General features: G+C 32.3%; 1 protein-coding gene across 1 annotated transcript in view; it reads left to right on the forward strand.

Moving 5' to 3' along the window:
* The first annotated feature begins 19638 nt into the window (after positions 1-19638).
* LOC143240791 (tyrosine-protein kinase RYK-like) overlaps positions 19639-23415 on the forward strand; it is a 211727-nt gene continuing 207950 nt past the window's right edge. The window contains exon 1 of the mRNA XM_076483851.1: positions 19639-20180. Coding sequence (XP_076339966.1) covers positions 20063-20180 — 118 coding nt within the window. The 5' untranslated portion in view covers positions 19639-20062. The remainder of the gene's footprint in view (positions 20181-23415) is intronic.

Here is a 23415-nt window from a genome sequence, read left to right on the forward strand (position 1 = left end):
TAAAGTTTTTTTTATGAATACATTCCTAGTTGTGCTTATAACGGATAGGTGTAGTTTTGGCTTGGCTGAAACTTACCCTTCTGCTTTTGTCGTTGAAAGGGGTAAATGATATTACAGGGGCAGCGGCGTGACCCTATCCATATGTGAGGAATGTAAAATAAAACAAACAGGAATATCTCTCTTTTTTTTTAACTAAGCTTACATTTTGCTGTTTCTTAGAGATTTATTAGTTTGTTTAGTTTTATTTGTTACTTGTTTTATATAAAATTATAATCCAAAGGTCCTTACCTTGGTTGGGATATAGAAAGTTGATCTTATAAGAATTCGTTTTCAAAGGCAAAATATTTTAAATTTAGTTTTTGGAAGCTACTTAGAAAAGTTTAGTGTGAGAATAACACTTAAAATTACTTTATGTTTGTTGATAATTCTCTAAAAATTGGTTTTAAATAAAACATTAAATAAAAACTCTTCATGCCGTTTGAAAATATCAAACTAACTTAAGCCATTTTTCTGTTTTTAAATTGTTTTCATTATTTCCAACTCCATAAAAATTTATTTTAAGACATATTAAAAACCTAGGTATGCCAATGACCATACCAAGACACTTGATTTGAAATTTATATTTATGCCTTGTTTAAAACTAAGCATAATTTTCATTAAAAATTATAACAAGAATATAAGTGATGTAAGCCATGAAGTAGAATTCTAATTTAGTTCAAGCTGTTACATTAGAGAAACGGAATAAATCTTAATGAAAGTTTATTTTAGAACAAAAAGTACAATATTTTGAACTCAAACCGAATATGATAATATTTCAACAATCATCTGTAGAATAAAAATGAAAATGGTCTTGAATAAACGCTTGAAAAACCATTTTCAAATGTGTCACTTAAGGTGTCGTTCAGGTTGAAAGTGAACAACAGAAATTTCTTTTAAAAATTCCACATTAAAATTACAACAATTTTGTACTGAAATTTAATTATTTCATATGATTCTGCTCCACACACATGATCCTTATAGTATTTTATTTCTTGATAAGTATTACATTTTGTCTTTTGAGCCTCTTCACAATATATTCAGTTTCGCGTTTTACAGTTTTCTTCTATATTGTGCAGTTAAAATGTTTCAGTATGTTCATAGTAAAAGATGTCATGTTTATTACAACGCCCGGCATGGTTAGCTGGTTAGAGCCCTCAGATCGCAATATGAAGGTCGTGAGTTGGAATCCGCGTCATGCCAAACATGTTCGCCCTTTCAGCCGTGGGGGCGTTTTAATGTTATGGTCAGTTTTACCATTCGTTTGTAGAATTGGCGGTGGGTGGTGATGACTAGCTACTTTCCTTATAGTCTTACGCTACCAAAATAGGGACGGTTAGCGCAGATAGCCCTAGTGTAGCTTTGCTCAAAATGCAAAAAACAAACAAATGTTTATTAAGTATACAACTAACGAGTACAGTTTCTTATATATTTTAATTCTTACTTTTCAGAAAAAAAAGAATATATTTTGAACTTCATAAGCCTAGCAAAACATATACTTTATTGAAATGTATTAAAATAAAGCCTTATCCAATATAAAACAGCTCAACCAGTGTTGCATTATTATTACAAAATGTTTAAAACTAAAGCATAATAACAACAATTATAATATCACATACAATATATAACTTTCTATTTTTGATATGTATCACAATAAGTTTCTAGAATTATTAAATTAACTGGAGATAAGAAAATAACAGAGAGGGTTTTTCTTTTCTTATGATTTCACCAAGAAACTGTAATTGGTTCAATAAGATCTTCAGAAACCGGGTACATAAAATAGAGCGTATCTTTCTTAATTAAATGCCCCCCGTTAGTACAGCGGTAAGTCTACGAATTTGTAACGTTAATATCAGGGGTTCGATTCCCCTCGGTGGGCTCAGCAGATATCCCAACGTGGCGTTGCTATACGAAAACACCCACACAGCGTTCTTAATTAAGTTATTTACAGTAAAAGATTAGTGTTTCTCAAAGTATTGAAAAAAATTGCAGTAGGTTCATTGACCTTACTTTATGAATTTAGTTTACGTTAGTTTTTAACCCACGTAAAACGAATAAATGATATGAAACAGAGACTTAGCATCATATCAATAAGCTAGCTATGAGGAAATGTGTTTTTACGTTAGTCTGTCATGTTCCAAAAAGTTGGTAGAGTAGACGACGTAAAACTTTTTCTGAGTTGTGGTCAAAATTTTGGTAATCGCTGCAAGTGTCAATCATTAATATCACGTACAGAGCATGAAATTAAAATGCTTTTCTGTATAGTGTTTGGTGGTAAAATTGATTCATAGCACTTTAACAGGCGTTAGACTTAAAATTGCCTGTAATTTTAGGTAAGTTAAATTTTAAGCTAATGTAAATTTTATTTGACTTCAGTGTTTGTTGATATTTACCTCAATATTTTATGAAAAAGAAAACACTCATGAAATATTAATGGTATGTTGATTCTAATTTCACGGTAATCGTTTCTGAAATCTGAAACGTACAAATCAAAGATCTCTAAAGTATAAATGAATGGGTAACAACAAAATGGTGTGGTAAAATAACTGGATTTTAAGGTGATCAATTTCACCTTTCTTCCAAAAACAACCGAGTACTTTTTAAAAGCAACTTACTCAGCCATATTTAAAGCTAAACGTTTATTCGTTGCACTTGTTAACAAAGGTCCTCTTCCGTATTACTTTGAGCCACCTTTAAAAAATCGGATTTACCCGTTGGTGAGAAGTCATTTGTAATACTTTTTGCCAATTCCTTATTCTAAGGTTAGTTATGGGCTTATTCATAAAGCTTGACATTTTGAAAATAGTCTTAAGGGTTGTAACTAAGAATTAATTATAAGTAAAATTGCAACACCACAAAGTGTCTGTAATTACACATAAATCATGAAACTTATTTCCATATGTTTGTTCATTTTAACAAGACTCTCACGGTATTTGTTTATGTAATATATTTTTTGGCAGTGTTTTCTTACAAAAAGTAAGTCACTGCTCATTATGAATATTTTAAACAGAACAATTAAATTATAGAAGGTTTACGTTTTGAAAGATTAAATCCGTTACGGTTACCAAAACAAATTCTCAAATCTACGCTGCAATCTTCACTCTTTTATGTACAAAACAACCATGATAAACTGTGGATAACGTTCTAACAATTCTCTTCTTCATGAAGCACATTCTACTTTAGAAAAATTACAACCATAGAAGTAAGTACTCAGTATTTTTATTAAACCATTTATGTTATAGTTTAGAAAAAAGTTTGTACAGTTTCATATATATGTTCGGAATTCAAGTTTAAAATAAATCAATAATATTCAGATACATTTAGGTTGTATATGTATATATTACTTTAAGTTTATTTTGACTTTAACACCATAAAATATTTTTTATGCAGTATATTCTTATCTTGGACTTTGTAGCAATATTCTGATATCTGATCAATTAAAGTCGACTAGTTACATTGTAAGGCATTAGATGTTTTTTTCTAGTCATTAAGCCTCACAGACACTAAGAACTTCACAAAGATGAATGAGATCCACGCCCTTCTTGTACTCTTAATTTAACCAAGTATGTTTGTTGTTGTTTTTTTGTCAAGAATTGCCTTGAAAGAAGAGGGAAGAAGTTTCATGCTATCATTTCTGTAAGGTAACATCTTCCTCATTTAATTTTCCGCAATTAACATTCATTTTCTATTGTTAGATATACAAGCTCTTTCCTACCGTTTCTATGTTTGTTTGGCTACCGAAACAATGGTATTTGATCACTAGTAGCCTTATGAAATGATATTTCATATTGAAGCAAGACTAACTTTTACACAAATATCTGAAAGCCCGTGAAAGGAAAAAAGAGTTACAAAACTCTAAAGTAAATAAGAGACTATATGAAAAGAAAATATGAGCCATCATCACAGTTTAAAGAACTTTTTATTAAAACTATTTCATGAAACTGTGTGCGGTTCACGATTCTGATAATTATTTAATATTTAACACGCTTCACTAGTTTGGTCAACCAAAAGCCAAATTTATATAGCAATACAGAGTGTATATTTAAGTGGACATTATTTAATACAGAACACCCATAAATGAGCCTTATTTTACACAGAGCATTCATGAATGCATATTGTTTAATATGGAAAACTCATGAGTCAGAATTGACTAACATAGAACAGTCAAGAATCTTTATCGTTTAACATATGGAAAAGCATTTTCTGGAACTTGAATATATGTACTGTGTCTATATTTATTTTGTTTTTAAATGTTTCTTAATCTATTGATACTTAACATAAAAGTGAAAAATTCAAGTGTTTTTATATTTATTATGTGAAAAGCTATTTTTATCGAAATACTCTCTACAAGTTTTTCGTAATATTAAGCAAAAAAAAAAAAAGAATTATGATAGTAGTTTCTTAGTTTAACAACTGTGAATATTTTCTGAGGTGGGTAACAGCTAAATAATAACGAAGTGAGTAACAATGCAAGGAAATGTTTTTCTAATAATCCAACTAATGACGCAGTTATACAATAATTGTTAAAAAAAATTCCTCATTTATTTAAGAAATATACACGAATTCTTCTAAATAATTTAATTAAGAATATTAGCATTAGTTAGAGATAATGCACAAAATTTTTCTTTTTCTTTATGCTATGGACAGTTTAAATAACATATCAGTACTTAATACATCAAACAAAACTAGTACTATTAGCTATTACATGTTAATGTTTTAGTGATTAAGATTATGATTTCTGTAGTTCTAAATGAAAATCATGTCACTTTGATTTATTTTGTACTCGGTTATGGTTAAACTATTAATATTATATAGATCAACAACCACATTTTGTTTATTTTGCTAATTATCACAGTTTCAGCCAGTTTTTTTGGTATATTATATTACATTATTTTCTTTTTAATAGTAAATAATGATTTATGGCTGCATGTATCTAAACCTTTATGGGTTATCTATAATAATAAGTAAAAGGCAACTAAATTATATGTTTATGATAATTAATTAACAGCAGACAATATTTGTATCAATGTTCGTGAAATAACAAAACCGGATGTCTAAATTCTAAGCGAAATATATTATTAGCACTTAACAATAAAGGAAACTTTAACAATAAATTTTGTTCAGCATTAACAAGGTTTTCTCCAACACCCCACTGGTCTTGGTGCTCGAGTACCATGGGTGTCTCGACAAAGTTGTCATCTTCGTGTGACGAACCGGCCGAGTTAGTTTGTGGCTTTCATTAAAAGTTCGTTGATCAACTGTGTACCCGCTAACACTGTATTATATGGTTTAGACTCTAGCCCAGCATTTGCTAATCATATTTAGTCAGAGTAACGCTTGAGTCACACGTGAACATTTGTGGGAGGAGAAACTTTAAATGCAATCTCATGAGAGAATGGTGAAGCCCAGTACCATCTGAGGGCCAGCAGAGTGATTCACGCTACCTCAAGGGGCCTCTAAACTGCTGTGCCCTTAATCCCACAAGTTCAGACATCTTTGAAAGAAACAAAACGTTAACAGGATATCAACCTGCCCGACTGATTAGTAAACCATTAATAACCGTTCATGAGTATTTTCTAGAAAAACATACATTAACCTCCTCTGTAGACTCCTCACGCACATACGAAATTTAGCGTATATTCTTCTGTGATTCTGTGATAAAATGACACGAAACTTAAAAAAAGTCGTTTTTTTATTAGAAAAAGATACTCAACAGCCTAGCATGAAAAAGAAACTAAAACGCCAAAGTTTCGATTAGTTTGCAATTTCTGTAATAACAACTGTTTTATCTTCGTAGAGTTTCGTTAATTTTCTTTAATTTTGTTTTTGCACTTCTCTAGAATGTTTTTGTTGACGTTTCATGTACGTGAATGTATTGACATTCAATATGTCTGTCGTCTATCCTAGTTGCACTTACAACGTCAAAGAAACCTCATGAATCAGTTTGGAGAAATTGTTTTAGTTACTGATTGAGATTTATTTACGAACTAGGTATAATACCTCTCAATTTCCACTTATGTGAAAGTCAAAACAAAAACAGAATAACAGCCTCTACTCTAATTCATGATTGAGTCATTATACGTTTTTTACATAGTTTAAGAGTACCTAAACAAAACCGACGTTGGATTAAGACGCACAACAAAACAAGTATTTTTATTAGTAGCTTAAAACAAATTATTTTTATATTTTAAGATCAGTTTTCAATTATTAATACAACTGTCAGAAACGACTTTTGTGATCTTCAGAGGAAATTAACATCACAAAAATAGAGAACGTTTTATATTACTACGCTTCAAGATTACTTAAATAGTATGTATCTAATATGTTGTCATGGCAATCATCTACAAAGGATTCATTATATTGTTGTATAGTTTGCATATTACTTGCAGTTATTACTTTTATATACAAAAACATACTAAATTTTCCTTATTGTCTTTCCAACTCCATTCTAATATTTTTAGGTCATCTTAAACATAGTTTCTTATGACTTATATTTGGATTCCATTTAGCTTGTAAAAACAGTTACCCCCATTAAGTTTTGTGTCGTCTTATCTCATGTTGCACTGGTTGCGGTCGTGACGTCAAAAATTATCTTCAACTGTACTTTCGTTTCGTTTGCTAAATTAATTAGGCTCAATTCAAGGTTAATTCCAGTTATTCCAATGAACAAACGTTTTCTTACTTTGGTTGGTTGAATTAATATATTAGAAATTTGATACATATATATATGTAAGCTTTTCTTTAAAATTCGTTTGTATGAACGATGATTATTTGTTTGTTTCTTTTTGAATTTCGTGCAAAGCTACATGAGGACTATCTGTGCAAGCCGTCCCTAATTTAGTAGCGTAAGGCTAGAGAGAAGGCAGCTAGTCATCACCACTCACTGCCAACTCTTGGGCTACTCTTTTACCAACGAATAGTGGGATTGACAGTCACATTATAACGCCCAACGGCTGAAAGGACGAGCATGTTTGGTGCGACTGGGATTCAAACCCGCGACCCTCAGATTACGAGTCGAACGCCTTAACCCACCTGGCCATGCCGGGCCAAGGACCGAAAGTGTCTCTGTGACAGGTTTACACTAAATGATCTGGAATTCGTCATAAACCAAACATATATGTGTTAAACATGTTGCCTTGTGTCACATTTCGCAACTGCAGAGATGTGTCTCTACGCAAACAATTGTAAATCTTTCTCATAAAGTGTTATTGCCCCTTTGTAGTTTTATCTGTGAGAAATCATATAAACCGTTGAATAATATCCCTAAATTTTATACGAATATTATTTTGTGGGGAAAACTATGGAAAACTGTTTTAAGCCAAAATATGAAGAGGTTATGGTACTTAAGCCCTTTTCTATCGTTTAAAACAAAAGCGAAAGTAATTCTGTTCAGATAATTATAAAAAATGTTCTTTTATTCTGAAGCTCGATGACAAGCTAAAAACTAATTGTTTGTATATAGCTTTTCCTGTGAGAATGAAATATATGTCAAAACAAAGTTAATTTTACATTGGTTTAAATCGAAAGTTCTGAATTTGTGAAAGTTACTTTGTATCATACGTTGCGTCTATAAAAATGTAATAAACTAGAAATGATCAAGAATAAATCCCAATGGTGTTCAATTCACTGAACATACGTGACTGAAATTACAGTCTTTTGGTGTTTATCTTTCTCCTGTATCTGTTAAAGTAGCATACAAATTGCAGTATGCTTTTTGGTTACATTATTGTCTTTCTTTTTTAACCGTTAATACTCGTGTCGTCGTTAACATTTTTAAAAATTTTGCTGCTGTTTTTAAAACTAATTCGTAGGCTTACATAAGCTTACATAGATATTTTTACTTCCTTCATTTGAATTAAGTTAATTTAAGCATCCATATCACCTTAGCTACATGGATAAAACTGGAAAATCATAATTAAAAAAAAAAAGAGATGCAGCCTAAGTTGTCGTCTAAGGAATAATGTTTTTTTTTTTGTTGGAGACGCTTTTGTCTGGTACGTCATCTCAGGAGCGACACAGAATATATGAACATTCAACACTAATATTGTGAAAAAGCTTTATTTAAAGACTCAAACTTTCATATTTGATCATGAAACAAAACATTCAAGTGACTGTTGTAAAAGTTAGAGAGTTTCAAACCTCTTATGTTCTACCATAGTCTAACTGTCGACTGAAACAAGAAGTTAGGATACGAAGATAAATTATTTTGTTACTATTTTAGTTCTGACCATATCTTATCATTTTAACAAGAATTCTTTCTTTGTATAAGAGGTCGAGATCTAAAAAGTAGATTTCTTGTCATGCATTTTTTAGTTTTCTATCAATATCGGTAATTTAACATCTAAAAGAAACCCCCATTTTAATGCTCTCACATGTTACTATATTTTATATTGTTGAGGTGAAGTCCAAAAACTGACAGTGAAAAAATACAAATGAACTTGTCAAGACTGAATAGAGTTAGTTAATGCTAAAAGCTAAAATTCAGAGTAATGAATCTAATGAATACAAATGAGGTTCACGGTTAGAAATAAGTTTCATGCTTAGTTTGTGCGAGGGGGTCCAACAGGGTGAGTCATAATGCATTCAAGAACGAAAAGTACAGAATGGTATGGAAATAGTGGACGTTGCAACCCTGGTGAAGGGTACAGTGTTGAATATATTACCACTTCATTTACGATCGTTCTGGCTCTCATTATTAGTACGGTATGAGGCTCTAGCTAAACATTTATCGATTCTAACGAGGTTTTTTTTTCTCTCTTAACATTTAGAGTGTTAATCCGTACAAAAAAACATAGTTAGGCGATAGACGAACTGGACCACCCCTCTCATAAATCAAGATTAAATTTAAATACCAAAATGATATTTATTTAATTCCAACTTAACGTTTACGTGTTCTCCCTGTACCAAAAGTTTCATGCTTTAAATGTAGGAAAGATTTAATGTTTTTTAAAGAACACTATTCAAAGTATGAGTCACAGACAAACTATTTTTAGTGACTTGTTTATTTTTGTTTATTTTTGAATTTCGCGAAAAGCTACAATAGGGCTAACTGCTCTAGCCGTCCCTAATTTAGTAGTTTAAGACTAGAGGGAAGGATGCTAGTCATTATTATACGGTATCTTATGAAAAAAGGCAATCTCTAAACGTTTTATTTTGCTCTCTTTTTGGCTTCTTCACTTAGATTAGATAGATCTTTCATAAGAAACTCTGAGCCGATTCATTAAAATACGTCGGACATGTCTTATTTAAATCAACATGCTTAAAAAGATAAGCTCTCTCGTAGTTCTTTCGTAAGATTGCTGATTTATAATGCTAAAAATCGAGTTTCAATACCCGTATTGAGCATAACATAGATACTCCATTGTGCAACTTTGTACTTAATTACAAAGAACCAAAATTAAAGGGTAAAGGTTATCTTGAAATAACCCATTTATCGTTTTTACTCCACTAGACTGAGAATAGGCAACAAATTTTATATGGCATTAAACAGGAGTTAATTGATATCGATATTCAGTCTAATCGATTTAAACATTTCATTGAAAAGTATTAATATAAAAATTAGTTGTTAGGTTTCGTTGTTAAGTACAAACGTTCACAATGGATTAGATGTGTTGCTCTCGTTGCAGAGAGCAAACCTTGATCTTTAGCTTCATAATGAATTAAGTTGATTGCTGAGCTGTAAAAAAAATACGTTAATATTTGTCATTTTACTTCTTTTCAGACTGAAAGTAACTAAAAGAAACAGGCCATTCTACTAGTTAATATGTGTTATTTCACAGACGACTCAGAGGTAAGTCTGGAGCTTATAACGACAAAAATCGGGTTTCGATACCCGTGATGGGCAGAACATAGATACCCTGTTCTGTAGTTTTCTGTTTAACAGCAAACAAGCAAACAAGAATCATTATGCGGATCAGTGGTATATTTCTGGACTTATGATGCTGAAGTTCAGGGTTCTGTTTTCGACGGTGGTTGATTCTGTTAGCCCTGTGTGTAACTTTGCACTGGAAGAACAAAAACAATATATTGTGTGTACATTCAAAGAACACGAGCTTTAAAGAAAAGCTTAAAATCTCACAGTATTTCGCTTGCTTACACGTAATGAAAGAGTTGCTAAGAATACTTCACGATAGAGTTTACATTATGTTCTTAGACTGCATCTTCCTTACTTGTGAAATTCGTGTCACTTATACTAGCTGGTTGCTTTAAGTGCTTACCTCATCAGAATATTACAGGTAGGACACTGCCTCACTTATTTAATCAATTATCTTTCTGGTTCTTGAAGCATAAAATTTAGTCAGACAAGTAGTTCTTCACAATCTGTGGATTCGAAGTAATCGTTTTAGCTGAACGTAAGAAGTCGGACCGCCCGAGGAGACAAATAGCATTCTCCTGTGTCGTTATAACACGTGGTGACGCGGAAAAGGTGATTCATGTGAAAACTCTTTGATCAGCACCATGTCGTGATATGTTACCGTAATTTCCCTACAGAGCTTCTAAAGCCAGGCACCGTTATTTGAGATCTCTTCGAATAAAACTTAGATACTTATGTACGCATCGAGAGAGAACTTGAAAACTCACGAGATCCGGTTATTCTGCCTTTTCTTAAGAAGGTGAAAGACGAAGTGTTGAACGAAAGATTTATGTGTCTTGCCTGTGGCGTAGTAACGTTTTAGAAAGAGGTTCTTTTATTTTATTTTCAGACTAATTCGACTTGAAATTATATTCGAACAGTGAATCTATACTCTAAGATGATATTTAGACATTTGAAATTTATCAACTGTTATTACGTTGGCGGCGAAATTAATAAGCGTTATTAATTTTTTTTTCTTGCCTAGTAGATGTAAATTGAATCATGACATAGTAAAACGAGAAAATCGGTTAGTTAGATGAAAGTTCCATTTGAGAAAACATCTTATATCTGTTGCTTACCAAGCCATTCCTTACGCGGGTATTTCTTCATTCATATATGTACATGAAAGCTTCAATATAAGCAAACATTTTTGAAATAGTAAATCAAATAAATTTATTGAGGTAACAGTATTACAGTTAAGATAGCAGGATTATGAAAATAAGCCAGATGTGTATCTGTTTCACTAGAACTGCAGATATTTAATAGCGGAGATCTGAAGTATTCATGATGCGACTTCTTTGTCAAAACTGTTTCTTTTCAGAGACGTCACGTAAGTCCTTAAGATTTTTTAAAACAAGTATAACAAGAAACCTTTATATTGGCTGTATTTTGTAAGGCGTTATACAAGTTTCTTAATATTTATTCAGTCGCTACTGTTGACGCATCATATTTATACATGCACAATTATAAAACGTACTTTGACTTTTAGGTTCCGTTTCACCAACATTTAAGAACAATTTAAATAGTAGCCTCAACATTGCCACCTGTTAGGGTCAATGCATTTATCCTTTGTTTTGGTTATTAATAATATCCAATGATATTACTGCTTTGCGTGTAACACTTGTACTTCTATAGTTCCTAATTTTCCGATGCTTTTCTATTTATATGTCTGTACGTCAGTTCTCCTATTTGTATATCTAGATAACACTTTCTTTCTTCAGTTTCTAAAAGCAAATATCTAACTAAGACCTCTGCTTTTCTATTGTACACGAGTGTTAGATCTATTAAATACGTAGTCTCAAATAGATTTTGATTTTGTGACTAACCAGCTGTGAGAATTCTGAATCTGTTGTATTTTGAGGTGTTACTATAATACTTTGTGTGCACGCCGCCTGACAAAGCACTAGCACAATGCCGTTTTTATTACGAGCTGAATGGCTTAAGAGAATCATAATAGCTACGTCTCGGTGTTTTCAATTCAGCGATAGGATGTTACGTTATAAAAATAAAAAGCATTTGTCTGCCATTATCGTTTGTCACAGAAAGAACAAAATGAACTATCAAAGGTTGAAATGCTGCTCACGGTTTAGTTTTATATAACTAATCCATAATGTTGTCAATATAAAAATCCAGAAGTAGTTTGTTCTAAATTGTTCCTGTAATGATAATAAGACACTAGTTTTGTTTTTCTGATAATAAGACACTAGTTTTGTTTTTCTGATAATAAGACACTAGTTTTGTTTTTCTGTTGTTGTTTTGTTTTAGATTATAACTAACAACTTTTGTTTTCCAATTTCATTTGTACCTAATTGTACCTAAAGGTATATCTCGATAATTATATTTTTTCTAACGTTGATCATTAAAACTTGATTTGCTAATTCTCGCGTAATAGTCCAATCTATTCAAACTTCTCTCATGTAATTATAAATAAAAACTGGTCTTAAAACTAATATCATACTTCTAATTTTAAATCATCATCTTAAAACAATACCTTTGTCAATACTCTTTTTTTCTATTTCTGCTATTGATAATCATAACGTGTGAATGGTGTGTGTAGGTTAAGAAATGTTATCTTCACTAAAGAACTTAACCGTATTAGTTAATTATTATACAGTGAAAGCAACTGTACAGGCTCTGTTAGTTTGGACGTACGCATAAGGATATTAGAATGGTTACTGAGCCTCTAGTCCTGGGCCCGGCATGGCCAAGCGTGTTAAGGCGTTCGACTAGTAATCTGAGGGTCGCGGTTCGAATCCCGGTCGCACCAAACATGCGCGCCCTCCTAGCCGTGGGGACGTTATAATTTGAGGGTCAATCCCACTATTCGTTGGTAAGAGAGTAGCCCAAGAGTTGGCGGTGGGTGGTGATAACTAACTGCCTTCCCTCTACTTTTACACTGCTAAATAAGGACGGCTAGCACAGATAGCCCTCGAGTAGCTTTGTGCGAAATTCAAAACAAACACACTAGGAACAAAATCCAGAGATCTGTATATTATATTTTTATCTAAATGCAATACAGATATAACAACACATTTTGTATGCATTTTACATATTTGATTGAAGTGTATAAGTGTGATTCAAGGCCTAGAATGGCCAGGTGGATTAAGGCATTCGACTTGTAATCTGAGTGTCGCAGGTTCGAATCCCCATCGCACCAAACATGCTCGCCCTTTAAGCTGTGGCGGTGTTACAATGTGACGGTCAATCCTACTATTCGTTGGTAAAAGAGTAGCCCAAGAGTTGGCGCTGGGTGGTGATGACTAGCTGCCTCCCCTCTAGTTTTACGCTGCTAAATTAGAACGGCTAGCGCAGATAGCCCTCGAGTAGCTTTGCGCGAAATTCAAAAACAAAAAACAAGCCTCTTGTTCCCAGCTGCTACAACAGTAAGTCTATGGATTTACAACACTAAAATCAGGGGTGCGGTTCCCCTCGGGGTGAACTCAGCAGATAGCCCGATGTGTTATAAACACACACACACACTGAGCCTCTATTATAACTCTCTGATTTAAAAGTTTACGTTATTATTATCTCAAAAAATGTCAGCCTAAGATTACTGTGTATTAAAGAAGGTAAAAATGAATGACCATAACCAATAAATAAAGAATTCTACAGTTTTTTAAATACCATAAAAGGTACATAATTTAAAATCCTGGACTTTAAAGGTAAATTATATATTTTGTTAGAAGGCTTCAATGTTGTCATCTCTCTTCTAAATACTAGAATGCTACGGGAAACAGAACTAAACGATGTTCGTATTAAACTAATAGATATACTTAACGAGTACAATGTTTGTGGACTGATATAAAATTATCATGCTATCTTGCTCATACATGTTAAGATAAACTGTAAAATTAAACATGTTTTATAATCATGTACAACCCAAACAAAGAACACTTTTTAGTGGATGATATTAGAATTAGCATTAGTTACTTCTGCACTCGTTGTTATTAAGAATAATGGATACACCATGTTGAAAAAGCCTTAGTTTTTGGATGATGTATATCATAATAAAATGAATTAATTTCAAAAAAACAACTGAAAACGTAGCAGCTATTAATACCTTGTGAATTAACATCAGTAGTTTAAATATGTGTATGTAATATGTTTTCATGATGTTTATGAACATAGTTATGAGAGATGTAGAATAAAATATGTCATCAACATAGATCCATCTAATGTTTCGCTCAATACGTGCCTCATCAAGATTCTCATACAATACCTGGCGCAATTATTCGTATCACCAGCAACTTCCACATTCAGATTTCCCAACTGTTTTTCATTACATGTGCTGTTTTCTTCACAATTATTCTTTTAATCGTAAGTTGCAAACATCATGTATTACCTAGAAGCATCTTAATTATTTCTCAACTCACTTATAGCATCGAAAGATCAGAACTGGCTTCTATAATGATTATTTCTCTAACAAGTGTCGCAATGTCAGAAATGTTTTTTTTGTGTGTTTGTATGTGTGTGGTGTCGTATGGTGACAATTTTTACTCTACCATTTATCATTGTACATGATTCCTTCTAGTTAGTAATCTTACTCTGAAAGTTACAGAATGTTATTTAAAAGACAAAGTAAATGTATCCTGCACGACGTGCTGCTAATAAAGACTTGCAAGAATTATATTACAAGTTTATTAAATGAACGTACTAGCAACGTACGAGTTGACAACCATTAATTAATAAACATATTCTGAAAATGTTCAAATACCAGCCTTGTTTTGTAATGTTTGTCGAAACGTTCATTTACAGATTTTTCTAAATAACGAATTTAATAAGAAATTAAACATGCATGTGAATTAGTTTATGCAAAGGGAATATCACTATAAACCTTAATATTATGATAACTATATTAATAATAAAATCACTTAGTTTCGTATTTTTTTCCTTTTTGATATCTTCTTTATTTTATACTTATTTCCATTCATTACGAGAGACTAAATATATTGATGAAGGACTTAGGTTATTGATAAAATTGTATCTACTAGAAGTTTACAGCAAAAAAAGTGTTTTATTTCGTTAGATTTAGCCAGCCTAACTAAGTTTTAAAACTGATAGTGAATACATTAAATCACCAACACATAAACCAAACAAGTATAACTGCGTTAATCTTTGTCTCTTATCAATCTAATCCGTCTCATTTATAGATATATTAGTAAAACTGTACTGATAGAATCTGATTTCAAAACGACCAAGGAATCTCGACACGAATTTTTGTTGGTCCCGTAGACTCACAGAAAACTTGATGGCTTATAACGCTAAAATTCGATACTTTTGGTGAATGCCCATTGTGAAGTTTTGTGCTTGAACAAAAAAAATAATTAAAATATTAGTCTAAAATAGCAACAATTATTTCCGAGCTGCTAATCTTGCTGTCAGTTGACAATTTTAAAAAATAAAGTTATTACTTTTTGATTGGAAATGATTTTAATCATGTCTACGTTTAAGTTTGTTTGTTTTGAATTTCGCGCAATGCTACTTGAGGGCTATATTCGCCAGCCGTCCCTAACTTAGCAGTGTAAGACTAGAGGGAAGGCAGCTAGTCATCACTACCTACCGCCAACTCTTGAGCTACTCTTTTACCAACGAATAGTGGGATTGACAATCACACGACTGAAAGGGCGAGCATGTTTGGTGCGACCGAAATTCAAACCCGCGACCCTCAGGTTAGGAGTCAAATGCCTTAACCAACCTGGCCATGCCGGGCGTCTACACTTAGGAAAAACTTTCAGTAGAAAATAAATGCTGTCTATTTTTACTTTTGACACGAGGGGCTAACTTTTACGGTATTTATTACTTTTGTAAAACCATGCATATTTCTTTGTTCCCGATATGATAAAATTACGACTTGTTACCATCCTGTGAGTCGAAATTCGTGATCATGGTGTAAAAGTTTGATTAGAATTAGTCGCAAAACTCTTGATCAGAACGTAAAATTTTAAGTAAAATTAGTCGAAAAACGCTTGTTTGTTTTTACTTAAGCTCATAGCTATGCCATGAGCTAACTGTGCTGTAATCAACACGGGTGTTGAAACTTGTTTTTATTGTTATAAGCCTTTGGACATACCACTGAGTTAAAAGGACGAAAAGAATTTGGTCATAACGTGGAGCTTTGATTAGAATCACGAAAAATAACTGTGTAAGTACAACGTTAAATTTTATTTGATCAATCGTTTAGTTTTGAAGTCGTAAATGAAAGTTCTCAGGTGGGCGAGTGTTAAATTATAATGCTAAAATCTGAGGTTCGATTCCATTGTGATGAAAGAAAGGTGCATTATATAGCTTTCCACTAAAAATAAGCAATAACGGCATATTTAAAATAAATATATGGAGTTTTGTGTTTTTCTTGTCCTCTTAATGCAAAGTAGAATAATGTAGTATGAATTTTCTTAGCTACAGATGATTAAGGTTTTACTTGGACATCATTTATTCAAAAGGTTTTAGGCGGAACACTTTTACTCCAGTTTCTTGGATCGTTGAGATTTCCTCTCTATTACTTTATCATAAATTTTAATGTTCTTCTAGGCGTAACCTACATACGTTTTCCATATCAGATCAAGAAAGCTGAACAGGGGCTTTCGTTTGGCAAAAGAAGTATTAAGAATTGTTCTTTTACTGCTGAGCAACTAAAAGAAAGATCCCGCCCACACTGTCTCAGGTCTTAAAGTGAAAGCTTTGATCTCAAACGATGAGCCGTCTTTAATCCCACCGAGGTTTGCCCGGAATCGCCTATCTCGCTCAGGGCAAACAGTGGCCAGGCTCCACTAATGGGGAAGTTCTAGAGATGTCATGGCCAGCTTTAGTTGTTTGTGAACGACGATGACAAGATTGTTTCCTCTTGCCTCCAGAGGGAGTGACAGCCAGTACATTGGTATATCTTCTTCTTTGGTGTTTAACCGGTTTCTGAGAAGATAAAAAAAGCCCTGTTTACCCGTCAAGTCCTGATAGAAATTCAAAGATTTACTGAAATTACTGTAAACTTTCACCAAATATCAAGGCTGGGTGAAGGATGAGAAAAACTGACATTATTGTGAACTTTTGGACAACAGTTACTACCTGCCGTGAGTAAAAACCTATTTGTTTTCAAATTATTACATGATTCTTTAGTTATTACAGTTTATTGTTAATTAGAAATCCTGATGAAGTCGTTATAAAAAACTGGACAAAATTTCAGTTGTGTTATAGCAAAGAGTAATAATTTTAACTTTGATTCACTATTTTTGTTTAAACATGGTTAATGCAAAGAGTTTTAGAAAAGTTGTTCTGTAATATACTGAAGTTTGAAAAAATGACTGATTGTTCTTAGAATCAGATAATAATTTATATTTTTAAACCTTATTGGCTTCAATGCTTGATTATTCTAACTCTAATAGTAAAATAAAACCACTTTAAGACACAACGTTAAAATAGGAACAACTTTATTTTCGTAGCTCTTCGTCAGGTTTAATATGAAAAAAACGAAAACATTATTCTAAAATTCAAGTAATAATTTACATTAATAAGCACTGTTGCTTTCTAAACCAGTACTACAGGAGAGAGGAAGAAGAAGTATTTGTTTACAGAATCTGTTGTTTACAGCAAAACGTATTTAATTGTTTTAAGCGTCAATCAGTGTATATTTTTTTTGTCTTACAGCATTTGAACCGATATTCACGAATTATTGTTAAACTCAATGTCCTTTTATATTATTTTAGGTACACACTTTTTTGTAAAATAAAGGAAATTTCTATAAATCTAAAACTTCAGACGTTTTCAATTTTATGTTCACTATTATTATCAAAATTTTTGGTACATATTTTGATATAACTGTTTACAGAAACTGAGAAAAAGATTGAAGAACAATCAGTTTACACAAGTGTAGCAGCGTCATATTTTTAATTGGAGACAGTGCCTTTCAGTTGGGCTTTATCTCCAGGAAACCCTAAACACACTTTATTTGTTTACATGAGTTTGGTTAATAAAGGCTATTAGAAAATATCCGTAACACATTTTTTTATGTTAGGGAGAAATATTTTTGAGTACTTGGGTCGTAACAGCAATCGTCTTTTTAAAATGTAATTAACGAACGGTGAACCTTAAAAACTTAAAATAACAAACATTGTCATAATGATTGTTATATGCTTTGACAACTAAATTAAAACAGGAGATAGTTTTTTTATATCTCTGAGCTAGCAATCGTCAATTGTCGGCTAATAGTTCAGTCATAGCTGTCAAAATAATGTTTAGACATCTTATATGTCAGAAATAGCATTCCATATTACACGTAGATAAAAATGTATTTTTAGGTAATTTTGAAATATCATTGATACGTCTCAAAAATTATACATCATGCCTATTAATTAATTAATTAAGCTATGCGCCTGTATACTTTTACTTTAACATGTTAGTATTATCGGAATTTTCTTGCCAAGATTATTGTTAATACGTATCTAACAATACCGAAACTGTTCAACTGGAAATAGTTCTGACTCCAGCCAGTGGCTCAGTTTGAGAAATTATATTACAAAAACCTGATTTCGATAACTATGATGGGGAAAGCAAACTTTGGGCCAAGCTGATTGTGTAATTATTGCAGGTTATGGAAAATGTAATGCTTAGACTTTGCAGTATTTCTATGTATTTGTCAGACGTAAATCAGGTAACTTGTTTAGAATTTTGGAAAGCTAGAATCACTAGATCTGTTACATAAAACAGCATCGCATTTGTTTTTACCGTGTATTCTTCCACTGCTTATTCATTAAAAGTTATCAAGGGCTTGAAAGATTTACATTTACTTCAAACTTGACTATTTTTAGTTAAAACCAAAGACCGTTGCGACTCAATATTAAATGCCATATAAATGCACTGGGTTAAGAGAAGATGGTTTGGTTTTGTTGAATTTCGAGCAAAGCTACACGAAGGTTATATGTACTAGCCGTCTCTAATTACTAGTGTAAGACTAGAGGAAAGGCAGCTAGTCATCACCACCCACCGCCAACTCTTGGTCTACTCTTTTACCAACGAATAGTAGGATTGACCGTAACATTATAACGCTCCCGCGGCTGAAATGTCGAAGATGCTTGGTGTGACTGGGATTTGAACCCGCGACCCTTGGATCACGAGTCGAGTGCCTAACAAAAAATGATTTGAAAAAATATTACGTCAAACATTTACTAGTCTTGAGTAAAACTGGAAATCATAACGACATTTTATATTAGCATTTGCTACCGTAAATTTAAAATAATCCTATATAACGTAAAAGTAATAAAAGTACCATCTTTTCAGTTTATTCAAACGTATAAGATGCAGTGATATAAAATAAATTTTAGGTTAAATATCCTTGAATAACTTATACTTACCTGTTTAGTTTACTGTAAAATAATGAACAGTGAAATATGCTCTCTGTTTTTTTTCTTTCTTGAAAGTAGAGTTTTATGAGAGTTTCGCTTTGTGTTATTCAGTTTTGGTTCTTTCTGTCGAAAGTGAAAATAATACGTTTATTCGGTTACTCAGCCTCGTTTTCCGGTAATTTAGAGTGATGTTCTTAGTCGTAAAAATGATCTAAGAAGTAAGACATCTATCTTACATTCTTCACAAGCTCACACACAGTCAAAGTTACTGGTTATAATAAGAAAAAACTTGAAAGTGTATATCGCAGACTAACAGATCATTTCTTATGTTTACCGCGTGAGGTCGCTAATATGTAGTGTCTGCCAAGCCTATATAGTCGAGACGTTGAAGCTGTCGATTCTGTATGGTAAGATCGTCAGCAGAAGCGAGTAGGAGAAGTTGACGCTTGCTCCGGCAGTCTGTTACGATATCTAAACGCTAGATGCTTATATAAAGTATTCAGCTATATCTATCATTTTGAGTTAGAACATCTTATTATCTTATAGGCAACTTGATTTTTGTATATATATTGTAGTACTTCATTCTCCAAATTTTTGCTAGAACTATTTATGAATAATACCGTAACTACTGCAATACAACTCATGTTCATTGTAACGAAGACAACGAGAATCATTCTGAACATTAGAATGAAATTATATCTTATGAAATATATTTAATGCTCTGGGCGTCAAACTAAACGGAACACTGACCTCTGTAGTTCGGGGTGACATTTCATAGATTGTTGTGAAGACATTAAGTACCAGCACATCGGAACACGTAGCGCAGAACACTGAATTGAGAATGACTACTATACATCAGTTGTCACTTGTCTTCTATGTCGTTATGGTCAACTGTATAATGAACTCATCTGGAATGTTCGACCTGTTTCTTCAACCTCAAGAGCTTAAGAAGCTAGTAGGTCAGTAATACCAGTTTAATGTTGTTGTTTAGTTTATTTCAGAACTATGGAATGAGTTTCATCCAGACGTGGTAGTTAAGAGTCAATATTTGGAATCGCTATCACATATCTTTAGATTTCACAAAGATCTGTGTTAGCAGTTCCACCATTTCTGTAAACAAATACAAGTAGGCGAAGGTCATTTCATTGCGCTACTCTGAAACGATTATTATTAAACGTTAGAAACATTTGTTTGATTTTCATTTGTTACATTTATACTTATTGAATATTTCTCTTATGTCAACAGTTGATTGGTTTTTATAAGGTATAATTATTGGTATTCGTTTTGAGAAAATTCCAAAAAATAAGATTTCAGGTTTTCTCAATTTTTATTACACTTAGAGCATTTACGGTTCAGAAGAATTTAAAACAAAAGCAGGTATGACATTTCGTTCACTTGTACGATAATTCTCAAATATAAAGACTTTAACGGAAAAGTAGGATTGTGTGTTTGATAATATTTGCTTTGTTCATTTGTTTGGGAAATTTCTTGCAAAGATACTAGAGATAGTTAGCTAATTATAAAAGCGTCTTTAATTTAGAAGGGATAGACTAGAAGTAAGGTATATTTGGACCACTACCTACCGCTAACTCTTGTGTTATTCTAATCGAACTGTGTGATTAACCAAACCATTATAGCTTGCCCACAACGGAATGGGCAAACATATTCGAACTCATAGGTTTGAAGTCGAGCGTCCTAATCACCAGCTCATGCCAGGTCATCTTTCTCAAATGTAAAATCATTGGACCAAATAATTATGGGATTATACTTATTATCTCCCTCTAGTGATACAGTGTTATGTCTGCGGACTTACAACACCAGAAACCGGGTATCAATACCTGTAGTACACAGAGCACAGATAGCCCATTCTGTGGATTTGGGCTTAGCTAAAAAAAAAAAAACATATGTCTTCTAGTTTAGATTCACATTGCTTTTGAAATTGTTGTTTATTACTATTTTGTACGGATTTTATTTCATTGCAAACATTTCTCTTAATTCTTACACTATTTTAACGCAATTTGTTCACCGTGACGTTTCGCATACACATGTATAATGTTTTACTTTCTAACAGTTACATAATCTACATGTATGTTTCGAAATAAAACAATACCAAATAAATTATATTTTAATCAGTTATTGTTTGTTTTTTCATATAGCAAAGCCACATCGGGCTATCTGCTGAGCCCACCGAGGGGAATCGACCCCCTGATTTTAGCGGTGTAAATCCGGAGATATACCGCTGTACTAGCGAGGAGCTAATCAGTTATTAAGCTGAGTATATCAAAACGTATTTGTAACATTAATTAAGCAAAAGGCACGTATCATGTTCACCATAAGACTAAGGACCAGCCACGCTATTCTTCATAATCTGAAAGCTAATTATGGCGTTTCGTTACATTTCACGTTTTCTTTATTTCTAAGCAGTACCTTTCATCAGAAGCTTAATAACGTTTGTTTTTTTGTTTTTTCCAAAGCAACCTAATTGAAAATTTCTTTTAAGGAATATTGTTCTCAGGATGTATAGGCAATTTTATTTCAAAGTTTTGAAACAGAAATTGCTAAGTAATAAAACGGAAAATCTGGTATAATTTTACAGTAATATAATTTCTGAAGAATATAACACGATTTTACATAACACATAATTTTACAGGTGAGTGGGTTTCATTCTTGAAAGAAGTGGATTGTAAAAACAAATATATTCATAGTTTATAAGACTGCATTGCCCTTTACAAATGTGAACAAATTATTATTTTCCTAACTAGTTAATTTTTAGTGATGTTATAGAAATATAAGCATAAATATTCATCATTTAATTAAGCGGAATATTTTTTTTGTTTTACAGAAGAGCTGGATAACTGTAATTATTAACAAAAAGTATTTTTTTCTTTCTGTTTAATAACGGCTTAAGTTTTATAATTTAGGATGACTGATAGCTCACATAAAAACATATGTCTGAAAATATTCATATTAACCAAGTATTTTCACTGAACAATAATCGCAGAAGTTTAATAATATATATAAAAAACCGTTTAATAATGATGAGTTATTGGATGAAAATTGATGGCACTAATAAACAGTTTAAAATATTCCTTTATTAGTTGATAATCAGTTACATAATTTGCATGAATAATTCTTATTAATAAAATATCAGTATAGCGTTTACAACTAATTTATTTATAAGATCAAAATCATTACATAAGATGAAAATTGTTTCACTTGACTTTTCCTGTATCAAAATGGTTTGTTTTGTTTGTTTTTAATTTAGTGCGAAACTACAGGAGTTTTTTTTTTTTTGCGCTAGCCGTCCCTAATTTAGCAGTGTAAGACTAGAGGAAAGGCAGGTAGTCATCATCACCCACCGCCAACTCTTGGGTTACTCTTTTACCAACGAATAGTGGGATTGATCGTACATTATAATGCCCCTACGATTGAAAGGACAAGCATGTTTAGAGTGAAAGGGATTCGACTTAGCGACACTCATATTACGAGTCTAGTGCCTTAACCACCTGGCTATACCAAGCCTATCAAAATGGAAGAGAGACAATAGGGTTTCATATATTTGAGTGTGACGAACATGCAGTAAACGTTATTTATAACTTTATCTAAATATTTATTTGTAGTAATATCTATCTGAAAAATAGGTACATATATTCAAATATGTTTATATGTAACAGAAAATGTATCGTATTTGTGTTTATCAGTAACACATAGTAGCTTATGTTTGGTTTATCATACATATATATATCGGGTGGACAAGAAAAAGTGGTCTCGCTTGAAAATGTTGTTAATTTGTTATATCCTTTATTATATAACAGAAAAATATATAAAACTATATATTTTTAAAATGCACTCGCTCGACGAGATCTGTTCAAATATGATCTCAAATCCCAATTTTAACACTGGATTTCGGAAATAATACCTGTACTTTTCATGATTTTAGTTACATATTCTCATAATAGTTTTGTGCACCTGCTGTAGTTTATCAGATTTTCTTATTCTGATTGGCCTACAAAATGATCAAACAAATTTCTCTGCAATAGTCGAACCTAAACATGAAACTGAAAATAACACGAACCAGTTTCACAACTTAATATTTAATCGGAATTCCGTTGGAGTTCCATACTCCTTCATATCGACGTGGCACGTTTTCAATGCGTTAGTTCCAATATCCATATGTGATTGACTACCATCCTT

The sequence above is a fragment of the Tachypleus tridentatus genome, chromosome 13, assembly GCF_004210375.1.
Source record: "Tachypleus tridentatus isolate NWPU-2018 chromosome 13, ASM421037v1, whole genome shotgun sequence".
Taxonomy (NCBI): domain Eukaryota; kingdom Metazoa; phylum Arthropoda; class Merostomata; order Xiphosura; family Limulidae; genus Tachypleus; species Tachypleus tridentatus.